Here is an 18,456-nt window from a genome sequence, read left to right as displayed (position 1 = left end):
ACGAAAAATTAAACACCTGCATTTTGAAGACTGTATCACTCTGTGTATACATCATAAAAAACGTATTGTTTATTTAGCTTTTTTTTGGTAGACGACGAGCGTCAGCCCGGAGGACGAGGTGTTCTCCAACTGCCGTGAGTTGCTCGACGAGAGGATGCAAGTCGAATGGTCCATCGAAGGAGAATGGGTTCAGATCACACTTTCAGCCAAGATCAGGGAAGATCAGTACATGGCATTCGGCATTTCCGGCGAACAGGGGAGGTCTACCATGGTTGGAGGAGATGTAGTAGTTGCCTACTACAATAAGGAAAAAGATTCATTCCACGCTGTCGATTACTACATGTCAGCCACAGCTCAATGTGATGGTACGTTGTATAATTATTCCTCAAAACGTCCACCAAGTAAATTACAGCGAAAATTTATACCTTTCGAAAAGTAACTTGTCTTTATTTCATTTTTGGGTGAATATTTAACTACAGTTACAGTTTTTGTTTGGTTTTACCCAAAATAGTCTGTTTATCGACAGTAGTAGGTGTTCCCCCTGTTGCTTGTGACATCGCGCTCTACTGCTCCTTTCTGGTGGATTAGTGTGCTAGTTAATCCTAACTAACTGACTCTGACGTATTTTTTTGGTTTTGGCATTAGTAAGAGAAAACCACACCTTCTTGTCGTCAATTGCAGGTGTCACCCAAGGCTAATTCCTTGGTCCTACATTGTTTTCCATCTTTCTAAACCCTTCTGTCTACTTATACTTGAATGGCATTGTGCTCCACTGTTCCTCATGAAAAATTAGAAGAATCTCCTGATATCACGGTGTCTGTAGTTGTGGGTTTTCTGTATAAGTTTATTTCAATTAGGTTATTTTTTGTGGGCAGTTTTTAAGTCTAAAAAGTTTAAACAACTATCTTCATTTATTTCCAATGTGAAATTTATACTAGGGTGTGAAGAATTAATTAACTAATTGGAGGAATTCTTTTAGATCCTTTTTTTAGTCTTTTAATAAGCTTTTTTCAGTCAAATTAATAATTTTTTCAACCAATTTAATAATCGTCTCAACCAATTTAATAATCGTTTCATTCACTATAATGTGTGGCGATTAGTGACCGTTAATCGATAATTATTCAGTGATGTAGGTTTCAGAAAAACATTTTCTTTATCGTGCCATCGTTTCGATCTTTATTGAGAGCCATCTTCAGGGCCTGGGATTTACAAACATTGTTCCTAAATGTATTTGTTTGTCTTTTCAGAACATATTATACTTGAAAACCCTTTCTATTATACACAATATTAGGAGACAATTTCAATTGGACTACAAATTGGTGGAAAATTTTAATTATTATTAATATCCATTACAATTGTGTAGTTTTATAAAAATATTTTTATTGCTAAAGTTTTCAGGTTTAATAATTTGATAAATATATTTCGCTCGAGAAAAATAATTGAAAGTGAATACTAAGATGGTTGCCATTTAGAATGGTACAAAAAGGAATCAATAAAAAAATGGTTAGGAGGTTAGGGTCATCATTTTTATATACAATAGGAGACTACGGATGTCGATTTGAAATGAAACGTTTTTGTCGTTTTTGTCATACAAAGTACAAAAATAATACATCAATAAAGTTCTTCTAACTTCAAATGCAACAAAAAGTTCGTATAAACCATAGATTCTCAAACTTTTCGCAGATATAATAGATTTTTATTTTTGTATGTTTTTTTTCATTTATCTACGGTGATAAATTGGCTCTTGACCATTTTGGGTACATCCAAAAACCGCATTGAAATGAATATTTCCGTAATAAGGCACCCTTCTTGAACTTTCAATTTAATTTTTCGTAAAAAAACTAACATTGAATCTTTAAAAAACTAATAAATTTAAAATTTGAAAAAACATTTGCAACCACGTTGGAAAAATTTTAGATAGAGCAACTTTCTTAACAACGATTATTCAGAAATAATGAGTTGCGGTCTGGTGTGATGTAGGTTTCTGAAAAACAATTTCTTATCGTGCCAACGTTTCGATCTTTATTGAGATCATCTTCAGGCCGAACCATTACCCACGTTTTTTTCCCATCATCGGCTCTTTTCACCTCAAAGAAGCCGACTTCTTATACAAAAATGTCTTTCTATACCGACTCCCTTCAAAATCCAACGTATATAAACATAAAACAGCAAATCTCACTGGCACTATTAACATGATACGCAAGAATGGCACAATTACACAGAAAACAAACACTTTGAGTGAGTAGAAATACTTTGATTGAATATATAAAAAATATTTATTTGCATTGCATAAATTCACGTTTTTCCACATCCTACACGTATTTGTTAAATGTAAACAATGTTTGTAAATTCCAGGCCCTGAAGATGATCTCAATAAAGATCGAAACGTTGGCACGATAAAGAAAATGTTTTTCTGAAACCTACATCACACCAGACGTATCTCACGATTTCTGAATAATTAATAATTCACTAATAATCGTTTCAACCAATTTAATAATCTATAAATAAATAATAAAACGGTTTAGGCGTTGACAGCCATCACTGTAGGCTAAAGGTCCCGGGTTCGAAGCCAGCGGCCTTGCATTCGAACCTCACGTACTTACAAATGGGCTTTTTTTCAAAAACACCGGCATCCTGAGGGTTGATATGACGGGTTTTGCGAACCCTCGTAAAAAAATGTAATAATCGTCTCATTCAATTTAATAATCGTCCCTTTCGGTGTTTTATGATGAGGGTAGAAAAGAAATAAGAGCTAGGAGTTATTTATTAGCTGTTTTTATTAAGCTTTAGACAAATTAAAAAAATAAGATTATTTCATCAAAAAGATAACGGTAACAGCTCACTCTTTTGCGATTTTTTGCGTGAGCTGTATACAAAACCTGATGGGCTTTCATTATATAACGCATTTCTAGTCGTGGACATTGCCAGGATCCACAAAACTGCTGAAGAAAAAGAGGTTGTGGAATCAGTTTCTCATACGATTATTTTCCTGTCGCCTTACTCGCCAACTCTAAACCCAGCAGAGTATGCTTTCTCCAAGATTAATACAGCTGCGAGGACCCTGTTAGGTGAAGCCAAAGGAACACATCACTTAACTGAAATAAGCTGCAGTGTCAATTCCATTTCGTAACGGATGTAGTTTTAAAGCTACCAACGGCTGCCACAATTAGTTGAGTTAAAATTATCATTTGTCAAATATTTTTATTTTTTGAGGAAATAATTTTGCTTTTTTAATATTTAAATAAAGCTTTTCGCAACTACTAGCTTGTATTTATTTTCTCCCTGACTATAAAATCCCAAAAGGGACGAATATTAAATTAGTTGAGGCGATTATTAAATTGATTGAAATTTGTTGAGACGATTATTAAATTGTTTGAGACTATTATTAAATTGGTTAAGACGATTATTAAATTGGTTAAGGCGATTATTATATCGAATGAAACGATTATTAAATTAGTTGAGACGATTATTAAATCGTTTGAGACGATTATTATATTGAATGAAACGATTATTAAATTGGTTGAGAAAATTATTGATTTGACTGAAAAATGCTGTATATCGGAAGATAGTAACATGGAGAAAAAAGGACATTATTGGTTTTATAGTTTTGTTTTCTTTTTGGAATTTGACCTACCGTATAACATTTTGTTTTCGGGTTCATTGGTATTAGTTGTTTAACCTCATTTGAGAACAGAAAGTCAGTATTTTTTATAGCCGTTTAATCTCTAGTTTTTAATTGCAAGGTTTTTTACTTTACGATCGTTATTGTTTAGAAATTCATAGCAATTTTTTATTTCTCTCTCACTCTCCCTCTCCCTCTCTCCCTCTCTTCCTCTCCCTCTCCCTCTCTCTTTCCCTCTCCCTCTCTCTCTTCCTCTCCCTCCCTCTCTCTCTCTCTCTCCCTCTCTCTTTCCCTCTCCCCTCACCCTCTCTCTCTCCCTCTCTCTCTCCCTCTCTCACCCTCTACCTCTCTCACCCTCTCCCTCTCTCACCCTCTCTCTCTTCCTCTCTCACTTCCTCTCTCTCTCTCTCTTCCTCTCTCTCCCACTCCCTCTCTCTATATATATCTATTTATCTCATTTTCACTACCTTCTCTATCTGTATGTTTTTTGAGGTTTAAACTATAATTAAAATAATCTTAATCTTTCAGGTCATAATGGTGTGTGCCCAGATTATAGAATAGGAGGCAGGGATGATGTGGAGTTGATAAAAGGAGAGCGAAGGCATGGCATCACAACTGTTATTTACAGAAGAGCACTACACACCAACGAACCGATAAATGATAGACCGATTCCAAGAACTGGGGAAACTTCAGTCATAGCAGCCATCGGACCTCTCAATTCCAACCATGAAGCATACGCTCATGCAGTTAATGATAAGACTAACGGTAGGATGTCATAATAACAAAAGTTAGAAGTACATTCAAATTAATGATTAACTTTTTTCTTTTTCAAATTAAAATTGTAACTTACAAAAATAAATATTTATATAATATTTCTAGATGATATCAGGATAGATTTTGGGTCAAAGCAAGATGGTCAGTGTACAAATTCTTTGTATCACCTTCCTGAAGATGAGGAAATTCAACCATGGCCTCCTGCTGTTATTAGAGATGAGACTGTATTCTCTGTGAGAATCGGTCCTACAGGAGGAAAAAGAGGATACACACCAATCACAGGTGGATTTTAAAAATTATAAGTATCTTATAAAATTATAAACATTTTTATTTGTATGTAGGTCAACCTTCTTGGGGTATAGCATGGTACATCAACGATCTTCTTATACCCGAAATTTATGTCATCCGGGGTAAGACCTACACTTTTGTTGTTGAGGGTGGTAATGACCCAACACAGCCTGCAAGGTACCATCCGTTTTATATCACCGACAGCCCAGAAGGAGGCTTCGGTCAAAAGTCAGATATTAAACAAAGACAGCAGAGGGTATTTGCAGGTGTTAGCTATGACTCTGAAGGCTTCCCATATCCCACAGCTTGTGAGTAGAAAGACTTAGTTATTCATTTTTGTTTTTATATCTAATTTTTTTTAATAATAATAGCCGGGAGGTACTGCGAATGGCAGCATAAAACCGTGGATAAGTCGGAAACAACAGAAACGTTTAAAGAATACTTAGAAACGCTGAGGCTTGAATGTGTTCCTGGAGAGCCAGCCTACCTGAACTGGACAGTACCAATGGAAACACCAGACATACTCTATTACCAGGTAATTAAATAATTAAATTTTATAATAAACTTCTTGTTTTTATATAATGTCAGTTTTTCTACAACTATTTTATATTATGAAACTGACAAAAAAAAAAAAAATTGAAATGTTGCATTAATCGAGCGATTTTTTTCAGTGTTATACTCATAACAACTTAGGCTGGAAGATTCATGTGACGAATCGCACTTCAGCATCTAAAGCCCCCAGCTTAGTCACTGACCTTTCGATTGCTATGTTCCTTTTAGTCACAAATTACATGATGACTAGGTGAACAAAACATTGAACTATTCTGATTTGTAAGTGGTGGCGATGGGCAAATTTTTGTCATTGAGATTCTGAGTGTTTTACATAAATACCTTTTTTCCTTCTCTTTTTCCTTATCATTCTTGAAATAGATGAAAATTTGAACTAAAAAGTGATGTTCAACACTCATAATGCATGATGTTCGCCCAGGCCTCATTTACTGGTTTGTTCTCCCTGCAAAGCATGTCAGGTTTCTGTGTCTTCATAAGAAACTATAAAAAAAATCAAAATTTATCTTTAAAATTGTTCTGTGATTTTGACAATACTCAATTAAAAACGATTGAAACTAAGACAATAATTTATAAATGTAAATATTTTTAGGTGACATTTTACAAATAAATGAAGTATACATATAATAACATGTATGTTAATAACTTTTTAAAATAAGCACATCAATTTACTAAAGTTAGTAAAATTACAACTGCCTAGTATTAATACTTATGTTTAACATTTTTTATTTATATATATATATGTATATTTTCATTTAAGTTTGTAAAGTCATGGCTGTGTCAAAATTTTAGAAATCAAATCTGATTTGGAATTTTTATATAATTAAGATAAAAACAAGTTTAAATAAATAAAAATTTTCAATATTTAGGTTTAAGATTGTTCCATAAATAATTATTAAGTCCTGCCAAAAGAATAAAGAAATTCATATTTTTCTTAAAAGCTGAATATATTTTAATAAAGAACAATAATTGATTAATTTTTGAAATGAATTTAAAGTGAATGGAATTAGACAGCAAGGCGAGAAAATGTCTGAAATTTTATAATTAATACATTGTCACGATGTAAACAATATTTATACCTAGTAAATAATTGGAAGATTATAAGACATACTTTGAAAAAAATAAATAAAAGGATTCTACATAAAAGTCACACATAAACTTGGATTGAAACTTTGACAAAATGGACTTTTTAAATAAATAGAATGATCAATTATTACAGAAAATAACATATCTAACTGTTTTCATCTTCTTGTTTTTGTTTTGTCTTTATTTTTATTATTTTGAAACTGTTTCACTGAAAGAATGGATATCAAAGGTTGCCAGTTGACAATAAACGACTTTTAAACTTTTATGCCTGTTATTAATTAATAATGAATTAGAAATCAAACAAACTTATAAATATCATTCCCCGTGCTTTTACTGTAAAAAGCTTATCCTATAAAAGTCTGTGTTGTACATAAACAGCGTTATTCTACAAACGTTTTAGTGATGAAGTGTTAGAGCATAAATCTGATTTTATAAGCTGATATTTTTCATTTTATGATATAGAAAACTGACAAATGCTTGGCAAGGGAACAATCTTTATTTGATACGAACCTCAAATATAAGAATATCAATGTAAAAACATATCAGTGACAAGGTGTGGTGGGTCTTTGTAATATATAAAAAATAAAATGAAGTACTTAGTATTTAAGGTTACTGTAGGGAATTCAATGAACATTCGGTGGCCACTTTTGTTGTGCAAATACTGATGGTCGACAATAAACTTCTTTAAAAGAGGTGTCATTAAATTAGGCTGTAAGGACAATGATAATAAACAATTTTTCTGTAAACATTGACAATAATAAAAATGCTCATGTTGCATTCACAAAATAAATTATATTGTATATAGTCTTACAGTAAATAAATGTAAGTTTCTTAAAAAGAATTTAAGTTTCATTTTAAAAATGTTTAAAGGTGTTATGTCAGCATTTTTAAATTTTAACATATGAAAATACTGTTGATTTTGGAATCTTGACAATAATTAGTACTTAGATGATGTAATTTTAAGGTGATTTTTTGAAAAAAGAGCCAATAAGGATAATAATTATATTTTAAGATGAAAACTATCATAGAACCTGCCCTCCCAAATGTATTTTACTAAAAGGAGGTTTAAAATTTGCCAAGGATTCAACTCTTTTCAGTAAAGTCAATTTTAGAAACTATGAAATAAAGCATACACCAGCTAAAGTTTGTCCTTTGACATTGTTTCGTATAATTGTCATTTGTGTTGTTTATTGTATAAAAAGTGTGAAGGATAGAATATGACAAAAATTATTCTTAATGTGGGGAATTTAACCTTCCCATGGGCACAGCGTTGAATTTCAGAACACCAGGCGCATGCATTTCTCTGATACTGTATTGTGCTGCAAATTTTTTGAAAAAATACTTTCACTTCAGCAATCCTTGATAGACTCATTTTAAAATGTTTAATGCCACATAGAATCGTTCCTTCTCACCAATTTATCTTCTGTCTCTGTCATTGCATGAACCAATGATTCAGTGTTGACACAATTTCCTCAGCTATAGAAAACAATGTATTGATCGGGGATGGCTATAACATTTGGTAAGGACTGACACACTACTTTATAAACTTAAACACTTCCTACACACTCCATATCAATTTTTCATGGAATCCTATTTCACTGACCACTGCTTCAGAGTGAGGAGCAAGAATACTCAGATATCGGACCACTACAAGCCAACAAACTACAATCTTGGTCCCATCAGTATAACATTTACCTGCTGATATTCCTATACATCCCAACAACTCATTACCAAATGTGGTTGACACCACAATTCAGTTTCCTAACCTGCCCTATCTAACCTTCCACCGTCAAAGAACAGCTTATCAAAGACTGGTGCAGAAATTACAGATCAAAACTGAATGAGGAAAAATATACACAGTGTATATTTACATCTTTTAAAAATCCTCAAGCAAGACTTAAGAGACAATAACTGAACAGAAGATTTGAAAAACTACGAAGACTGATTGGGGCAATATTTTTTTTGACCTGCACTCAACTAATTTCATACAAGACTTTGCTGTAACCACTCTGGAAATTCGAGTCCAGAGCATCCAGTCTTTTCAATCAAAACTCCTTAAACAAATTGTCAAAACCCTTTTCTACTTAACTAACCTCACTATACAAAATGACCTCTACATTTTTTCTGTTAACGATTGATCTGATTCTGCTTGAAAGTTCCACCAAGCTTTCAATCCACCCTAGTCCTACTGCCCAAAATTTGCCTTCACTTTCCCACCCCAAGAACTCTAGGGATGTCACATTAAATGATGATCTCAAGACCCCCTTCATCTCAAACACAATAATCTGCATTGGCTAGCTGAACAATTCTCCAACATTCACACTTCGTTTCTATCCTCATTATCCACAATGACCTTAACAAATAAAAAATAAATTATTCATTTAAAAATACTTTCAATTTCAAATGTTAATTTGTTTTTTCTTAAATCTTTGCCATATTCGTCTATTTAACTTTTCTTTTTTTGTTTATTAACAAATCCTTTCTCTAAACACTTTTTTCAACTAATGAAGGTTTTTAGTTGAGATGAAAAAAAGTTAATGGCACAAGAGGGATTCGAACCCACGACCTTCGGCTTGATACGTCGCTGCTCTACCACCTGAGCTATCGTGACCTCGATCCACTCGGACATCAACTCCCCATCTCAACCCCACCTTATGAGTTTTCCGTCCTTTTGCCATTTTTCAACCAAATTTGTCTACTGTTTAGATTGTCCAAAACATGTATCTGTTTATTTATCTTTTATTACTGTGGGTAATAGAATATCCCTTGAGGTTAAAAAAATAATAATAATAATAAATTTGAAGTTGTAGGATTGTCACAAGCAAAATTTAATTTATGAGCTTCACAAGGTACAAACATTGCTAAATTATTAATTTCCAAAATACATCCAATTATTCCATTATATTTGGCATCCATATTAGTACCTTTATCCAATCCTCGTCCCCCACAATCCTGAATAGACAAATTTTTATTTAAAATTTAAATTATAATTTTTATGAACAGCATGCACCTATTGCACCTGTCTAGAGCTACAACTGCTAGCACCTATCGGAAGGTTAATCTACCCTAAATCTTCCCAGACAGAATATCTCATAAATTGGCATCATAACCAAATGAATAGTTCAAAACTGATTCATAGCATACTATGAATATGATTAATTATTTTTCTGAAAGAATTTATTTCTTACATCTTTTTACTTAGTACTTAATCTGAAAATAGTAGAACCTTCCACAAGTGGGAATAAAGGGACGAAACAAAAAGCTAGTGATTATGCGGATATGCAAAAAAGCATTTTGACTATAAGAATGCTTGTATTTAAACACTTTTTATGGGATGTTTAAATTAAGGCACATGTTTTGTGGTTAAGCTATTGATATAACTCAGGTGATGTGTAATTGTTGACAATAATAATAAATAAGTCTTATATAAAATGTGTAAATTTAAGTAAAATATACTTTAAAAGATTCTATAATGGTTGGATATTATTGGAGATTTCCAAAAAGTGTATAGTTTAAATGTAAATACATCTTACATAAAGAAATTATCTGTATTTTGTTTTATTTCTAAGATCATCTTCAGAGTAGTATAAATGGATTCTTGATAATGTAACCAAACCTTTAGAGTAGTAACTAGGATGTAAATTGTATTTTAAAAAAATTATCCAACCACTATAAAACTGACTGATAAATGTTACTTTATGAAAGTAAAAATTCATTTTAATTGTTAAAGCTAAAAATTAAATGTTAATATGAAAATTGATAAATGTAATTTGCACTTTAAACTTTAATCAATCTCACAATCTTTTACCCAGCAAGTCCATTGTTTAGATGTTCGATAAGTGCCTTTTTTTTATTAAGATGATGGGTGGAGTATATGAAGAAAAAAATAATAATGTGAATAATTATAGAATCCGATATACTTTTTCACAACCCGATCGCGAAAATCATAGGCCTGCAAATGCTTGTGAGTTAATCCAACGGCGGTTTCTTTTTCATCTCAGCGGCCCTAAATAAAGTGTCATCTTACAAAACAGCATTTAAACATATGTTTTTTGGTAATGTAATGAGCGTTAGAATAATGGCCTACTCAGTGTTTAGATGGACATGTAAACTAAACATTAAATAATACCAGAATAATTTTAGAATCTTTTAATTGTTTATATAAACTAATCTTGTTTTGTTATATACATATATATTCAATTTATTTTGATTTTTTTATTGTTTTATTGTGTATCAATATTTTTTATAGCATTATGTTTTAAAATGTTGTATAATATTAACATTATGAAATTATAAAAAAATTAAAACTGTCTTTCTCTTTGATTGTTGGATCTAACTGATTGATAACTTATAAAAAAATTAAAATTTAACCCTTTTTGTATTTGCTTAATAAAATACAGTAAGAGCACCATTCATTTTCAGTCTTTCATGCTAAACATTACCACAGCTTCCAAATTTTTGTGTGGGTTTGATAAATATTTATGCAGCTTGATTGCACTATAGATTAGCTTCTGCCATGGTTAATATTTTGCAAAAGGAGAAAAAAAACACATTATTAATAAAAAAAACTTATAGAACTTTATATGTTTCAATTTTCAAACTAGCTTTTACATTTCTCGTGACAAAAACGTTTAAAAATTCCACTATGTAGCCATATTAGTTGTAATTGAAATATTATTTAATATCAATGTAAAATGATTATAACAATTAAATATAATGGATATTTTGATTTTGTATTATTTATTTCTTATCTAAATACACTGACTCCACAATTTTCAGAATTGAAATTCATTTAATGGGGCCCTTCTGTCAGTAAGTATAGTCTATATGCTATATGCAAGTGTGTGTGTGTGCGCGCGTGTACGTGCGTGCATGCCAAGTGGTTAGGACTTCCAACTAATATTTGCCACGCTAGTGGTTCTGGGTCTGAATCCCAACAAAGCTCATGGAATTTTAATTGGCAATAATATGTAAACGGTGTTGTAAAGTGGTATGACCCCTTACGTGCAACACCCACTGGGGACTTTGATGTTAACTCTTCTGTTTTACAGAAATTACTTTACTATTTATTTCTAAGCAAAGAGAAAGGATACTTGCGATGAACCTAGGTAAAAATTTTATGTATTTAACAATTTTCCTTTTTGTACATGAAAACTCAAAGTGATACATTTCAGCATGTGTAGCATTTATGAGCTGAACACAAAGTGATGAACTCAAAAATGTAATATTTTAGAAACCAGCATAAAATAACTGGCCAACTTATAACCCTATAACCTTTCTTATTTAAATACACTAATTGCTAATTTTAAACTTATGTTTAGGTGAGCGGCCCCAGAAGAAAAGTCCAAATACTTCGTTCAAAACATTTATTGACACGTTTCCGACGTCTCACGTCCTTCATCAGGTACATAATCTACAATAACAGTGAATAAAATTTATTTTAAAAAATCTAAAAGCCTTAAAAAAGATTATCCAACGGCCGACTAAAACAAGGACATAAATACACTGACTTCACAATTTTCAGAATTGAAATTCTGGAATAAGGAAGCACATTCCTTGTCCTTTATCGTCATTTATTTTGATTTTTTGGGGACCACATTATTGCCACGCTAGTGATTCTGTGTTCAAATTGCAACACAAGCTCAATCTTTATCCTTTATCATCACATAAACTGGGCCTTTCTGTAAGAACCACAATTTATAAAGAACGAGTTGATGACTTCAGCTAATCAGGGGTGGAAAACATCAAATTACCTGAATAAAGATATCTTCACATATATATGCGATAAAAAATTGACAGAGTACTGTTCATTCCGGGGCACTGCAGTAGCTGAGCAATTAGAGTGACCAACTCATACTTGCCACACTATCAGTGCTGTGTTCGAATCCCAACATAGTCCTTGAAATTTTAGTTGAGATTAATTTGGAAAAATTTTGGTAAAGTGTCCGAGCTCTTGTCTGGACACACAATGCAATATGCACTAAAAATTTTCAAGTTAAGCATCTTGGATTCTGTCAGAGGGACTTTTCTGTTGTAGTATACATCCACCTCCCCAAAAAGTTTCATTGCAATTTTAATGATAAAATTTGCTTCTCTTCTACTTAACCAGTCTGTTGGTGTTTCTGTGTGGTAGGTCGATTGACCCCTGCATCTAAGTGCAACAGATGCCCTTAGCTCTTTTTTTATTATTATTTATTATTATTTTATTTGAAAGCCATTAGATCTGGTTGACATAAAAATGGTCGATGTGGTTATGTATATCATCAGTATGTAAAGAACTATTGTCAAATTCATGTATCACAGAAGATAACAATGTTTATATAAAATTTGTTCTTCTTTTCTTCTGTGAAACTGAGCTTGAATTACAAGCACTGGTGACTTAACATTTTTTTTTTTGGATACCAGGGACAGGAGTTCCCTCCTGAGCACTGCAGCTGAACTGTACAGCTTGTTGTACTTTATCCCTGGCTCCATATTTTGGGGGAGGGCTCACAACACAAATGTGAACTTGAGCCCCCGTTGTACTGGTGTTCTTCCATTGAAGAAACTCATTTTTGAAGGGGGTTGGGACGAAATTCAGGGTCGCTGAGATCCGATCCCGCCCCTTCCAATGATGAGTGCCGTGTCAATTTCTTTCAATTGCGGCCACACGTCCCCTTAGGCGTCAGAAAAAGTCCAGAGGCGACGGTGGGGATCGAACCCCACGACCGCGGGATCTACTAGCCGAGAGTCTGACGTCTTAACCACTCGGCTACCGCGGCCCCGTAACAACATTTATTTATGTTTGTTGTATAATTAATTGATAAATAGAATGCATATTTCTTAAAAAAAAATACCCTGTATTGAATGAAATAAGGATCAAATTTCTACAAAAAAAATTACTAAGGAGCATTGAGTACCTATCTTTAATAGCAACAATGTAATTTAATTCTGTTGTACAACTTTGACAAGCATAACTGTATAGAATTTTAATATGTGAAACCATTGTGCTTACATCGAACATAAATCAAGTACTTTTAATTTTTTTAAATCAAAAAACCTGTTTATGGTATTGCATTTATATTTATTTCTGGAATTAGCTAATAAATAATATTCACTATAAATAATGTTTGTGTATTTTGGTTAGTCACAATCATACTGGCCTGGCTATTCTGTTTGGATTTGAATGCTGTCCAAACATGAAACCACCCAACCTCACAATGCTCCCAAAAATAGACAAACAAAGCACACCAATTAGCCCATTAATCAACAAACCTAGCCCCGCATGCAAACTTGCAAACCATAGCGCAATCAAAACACGCCTCAACTAAACCATAAAAAATGCTTAACAATGTACCTCATCACTGAAACACTTAAACATCACACCTGCGATAAAAATAAATAAAGGAAGCTATGGAGATGAATCAAAATAATCAACTACTGCAACCATGACTACCCACAACTTTTAACAAAATACAAATGACAGTATAACAAAATTTCTTTAAGCTAAGACAAATACACATAACAAAAAAAAAATTAGGAATCTTCCAGCTCTTGAGGGAGGGTGTTTGGATTTCAGCTAGTAGGTGATGAGTGTCTTAAGATGCCTGCGACGCTGTAGATGTTTCAAAAGCTGGGGTAAAAAGATTGCTTTAGCTTGGTGATTTTAGACCTGGTCGTCCTGGCACAATGGCGCTTATTTTAGTTCTGCTTTTAGAATCTGTCAAACATACCATTTTTTACCCAACGAATTATCCTGCTTACTTTGGAAGAGATCTGGTGGTCCTAAGACAAAAGATTTCCATTTTCCTGGGAATAAATAAGATCACGGGGGTGTATGGCACATGTATAGCAATTTCATCATCAACAATTTCATTATTTGAAGCTGGTTCTCCATCATCCGCTTCATCTTCTGTAAGAACTTCATAGTTCCAAACTCTATCATCAGTTTCACAACCTGACTGCTCCCCACCGAAAAAATCGTCCTCTTACACTTCCAAAACAGCTTTTCTAATATCCTCAGGACCACAACTTTTGGCGAGACATGTCGGCAAGTAACCAAACAAAAAATGGAAAAAATCGTTACCGACTGACCTCAGAAAAAAAGGAAACCATGGAAAAAGTTAGGTATAAAGTGTGCTCAAAGTGTTTGTCTTCTGTGTAATTGTGCCATTCTTGCGTGTCGTGTCGAGAGTGCCTACTTTGAGCCCTGAAGATGATCTCAATAAAGATCGAAACGTTGGCACGATAAAGAAAATGTTTTTCTGAAACCTACATCACACCAGACCGCATCTCACGATTTCTAAATAAATATCGATTAACGGTCACTAATCACCACACATTTCTACACGAGAAGAAACAAGAGTTAGTTATACGACCTTCAAACAGGCTACAATCGCAATATTCGGCCAAATCGAAGAGGAAAAATTAAACAAACTTTTAAGACAATTACTGGTTGACAAAACCCCATCTCAATTATGACCTGAAATTCAAAGACATAGCAGTTAATAATGGTTCAAATATCCAAATGTTAAATTAGGTTGGTGTACGGTAAAAAGCCTTTGGCTCATCAAAAGGACTATTGTCATCTTATGCGGCCCACTATCAAATTTCAGGCATTTTATAAAACTCCTTAGTTTTGGTGCCCGTTCATTGTCAACCAGAAACATTTTATTTCCTAGCCTTATCTACACAGGCTGTCTTTTGCCAATTCAAATATTTTCAAGTGCCTATTGAGTCAGTAATGTTTAGTTAAAAGACCTACTATGATCCTGAATTTTGTCCGGCTTTAATACAACAAGCCTGCAGTACGTTTAAGTAAAAATTTTATAATGAAATCCTGGGGTATTGTTCCACCAGGCATAAGTTTTTCTTTTAATCCATTCAGCAATTTAATGAGCCCCTGACAAGAGCCGATATCACGGAGGAACTGTTGAACGCCATGAACATTCTGGTTATCGGATCTATGCAGTGCCGTGCTCTGATATGAGAATCCGTGGCGAGTATCAATGAGCCAATAATTGTTTTAGAGAATCGTCTCGATGGTCGAGTACGAAGTGAAGAGATTTAGGCAATTTGGAGCCAGTCGGATTTTGAGTGAGTGATGTGAGTAAGCTATTCAGAGAACCATGTTACTTGTAGCTTCTGTTGGCTGGTTACTCGTGATTGGGAGAATTCATAGGCCAGTCTGATTTAAGGTTTAAATATTAAGTATAGCCGGTTCACCGATTAAGCCCTGCTTAAATATGTTTGGAAAGCGGAAGCATTGCCGAAGTAGAGGTGACTGTCCCTATGTTCCCTGGGTCCCTGGAGAGTAAAATGGTTACGTGACAAGTCATGTAGAGCCGAAGGCTTGTGTTGTCAAGGAGTTGTTTAGAGACGCGGACGCTTGTGGCGGTCTCGGGCAGCTGCCAAGTGTGACAAGTTGATTGTCAACTGAGCTAGGAGTTCGAGCTGCTGAAAGGACTCTGTGAGTTAGTGGTCATGAGAAATCGTCGCGGAGATTTGGTTTAAGCCGGTCGAGCCCCTGATTAAATAGGCGCTGCATGCTCATTGGATGATATTTAAAAACGGAAGCTTCGTCGAAGTAGTGGGGAAAGCCTGTTGTGCGACTGGTGGAAACTGGTAACATTAGTGAGCAACAGGCAATCGTATACAATTGGACAGTGATGGGTATATGTTATCGTCATAACCAATGTGTGGTGTTTAGTGATCGTTAGCCAATGATTATTTTGGAGATCGTGAGATGCGGTCTGGGGTGACGTAGGTTTTAGAAAAACATTTTCTTTATAGTGCAATCTCAACATGACACATAAGAATGACACATCTACACAGAAAACAAACACTTTGAGCCCTGAAGATGATCTCAACGTTGGCACGATAAAGAAAATGTTTTTCTGAAACCAACGTCACACCAGACCGCATCTCATAATCTCCAAATAATCATAACCAATGTTTTACGTTCCTAGTATTTACGGGCTGTATCAAAGGCACATGACAATTTTGATTTTTGGTTAGAATAACACATAAAACGTAACATGTGTTTTAATGATAATTGTCATTCACATAAGTTACAAGTGCAAGCCGAGGGGAAGAAGAAAGGGGGAAAAATGGATACAAATCACTTAATCAGGAAGACGGTCCCGAAAAGGAATCCTCTCCTCGAGCCGTTCCCGATCGCCTGCCTGCGTAATCGTATTTTGCCGGATATGCTGAACGAAGGGTATCTGGAAGATTTCGACGATGTGGCGACCCCGGCCGCGGCAATAAACTCGGGGAAATGCCTCTGCGACGAAGAGTTGAAAAAGTTTATGGAAAAAATGCGAGGAGAGAAGTATCGGACAGTCGACCTCAATGGAAACGAAGGCAAGCCGCATATTTTTCCCAGGAAGAACTCGGTGATCTGGAAACCGCCCCCGCCGAGGAGGCAACCCTTCCACAACAGGAACCACTGTGTATGTGCCACCGACCAGCCCTGGAATTACGGATTTGGTCGCTATTATAGCTATGTGCCATCATACCAACGCTGTTTATACAATGTTACATGCTAAATAAGCAGAATCTCACAAACCTCCTAGCTGTCTACAATACAACTAACTAATAGCTCAGCATTGTTCATATCTTAATATAATGTAACGTAGATTTATTTATTATCTAAACCTCAGTAAAAATCATGGCACTAAATTGCTGATTTGTATTTTGCCCAACGGGACAATTGGATGGCTCTTCTTGTCCTTTTGAACCTTGCTGCTTCTTTTAAAATTAAAACAATGTCTGGCCGATTTTTTTTTCGGACTCATTGACTAAGCATAATTGAGTGGTAAACGTACAACCCACAAACATTTTTTTTTCGTTTGCGTAAGTCCTTTTGGTTAAGGCTTTAGCTACCGCGGTAAAAGGTTCGATGTTTTGGTGTCGCTATAGAGCGCCGAGACTAGAGGGCAACGGCTGCTAGCCACGTCGAGTCTGTGCAGTGTTGTCCGCAGCCGTGAAAGACCATAAAGGGTGTCGATAAACTAGATGATTCGGATGGTTGACGAGGCCAGTATTAATAAGAACAGCTTCCTTTCAACAGCTTGCACTCACCGCACATTTGACAGCCGATTTGGCTTAAGCTGTCTGACAGTCCAAAGCACTCAGCAGTGAACAACTTGTAAGGTACACAGGAAAATGCTTAATGAAGAGGCTGAAAGACTAACTAGAGGGTTCTTTATCAACACCTGCATCACCGGAAAACGTCTCTAAATTTGCAATCTACCATAAGCAAGAGTATGTTGATTGTCTGTGTCATACTAAGGGTACCACCAGAGGTCGTCACCAATATTTCGTGCTTCCGCCTCTCAATCAGAAGGCAGTGCACATGCAGCGCCTTTCTATTAAGCAGTGACTCCATCCGGCCTAAGTCTGACTGGAACTGCACACAGGCGGCCATCACCCGGTACGAGAGTCCAACAGCTCTACAATAAACCGTCCTTTCTTAGGGCCACTGAACGACTAGAGTCACTAAAATATGTATAGGTATACAGTTCCAAACAGGCTTAGAGATTACTTTATAACAGGTGATAATCTTTAACGCTGTCTGGCTGTAAGATAAATGGAATGTTTTAGCATCTTTCATCCTCTTTTTGACGATTTCATTTGCACAAAGTTCTATTGTAGGGATTTCTGCTTGGAAAATAATTGGCGTCTGTCCCATGCCCATAGGAGTTTACACTGTTGGCCCTTTAATGTCCATTGGAGTAACTCCTGCTATCCTTACCTGAATCATTTACAAAAGTGGTGACCTCTCGATACGATTATGTTCTTCTTAACGTTTTTGACTACGGGAACACATTGATAATAATTAGCCACTTTCATATTCCATCGGCCTTCTACTTTGATCATCTTCACCACTGGGTAGAGCTTTGTGCTACTTAAGCAGGGGCTCAGTCGATTAACCAGCTCAAAACAGATCTCGTTTTACTCCTCTGTAATGCACCCATCGCCTCACTCGACAACCGACTTTGCTCACAGCTCCCGACACACTACAGTCCGTACTCGGCATCTACGCAGCCACGTGAATTCCAAGGCGCTCAACAGCTTCACCACGCCATTATGACTCGGTCACTATATTCCCAATAAGGAATCACGCTGTTCTAAAA

At 34.9% G+C, this 18,456-nt stretch overlaps 1 protein-coding gene across 2 annotated transcripts in view; it reads left to right on the top strand.

Annotated features, from left to right (window-relative positions):
• The window catches only part of LOC106669298 (protein Skeletor, isoforms B/C), a 100,564-nt gene extending 94,700 nt beyond the window's left edge, over positions 1–5,864 (top strand). For both annotated transcript variants that reach the window (XM_014398670.2, XM_014398669.2), the window contains 6 exons: positions 92–365; positions 4,151–4,387; positions 4,502–4,678; positions 4,738–4,992; positions 5,056–5,219; positions 5,356–5,864. In XM_014398670.2, the coding sequence (XP_014254156.1) occupies positions 92–365; positions 4,151–4,387; positions 4,502–4,678; positions 4,738–4,992; positions 5,056–5,219; positions 5,356–5,490 (1,242 nt within the window). In that variant the 3' untranslated portion in view covers positions 5,491–5,864. The remainder of the gene's footprint in view (positions 1–91; positions 366–4,150; positions 4,388–4,501; positions 4,679–4,737; positions 4,993–5,055; positions 5,220–5,355) is intronic.
• The last annotated feature ends 12,592 nt before the right edge of the window (positions 5,865–18,456 follow it).

This window comes from Cimex lectularius, unplaced genomic scaffold (assembly GCF_000648675.2).
Source record: "Cimex lectularius strain Harlan isolate CLEC.00 unplaced genomic scaffold, Clec_2.1 scaffold35, whole genome shotgun sequence".
In the NCBI taxonomy this organism is placed as follows: domain Eukaryota; kingdom Metazoa; phylum Arthropoda; class Insecta; order Hemiptera; family Cimicidae; genus Cimex; species Cimex lectularius.
The sequence above is the reverse complement of the archived record's forward strand: the minus strand, read 5'-3'. Positions and strand labels throughout refer to the sequence as shown.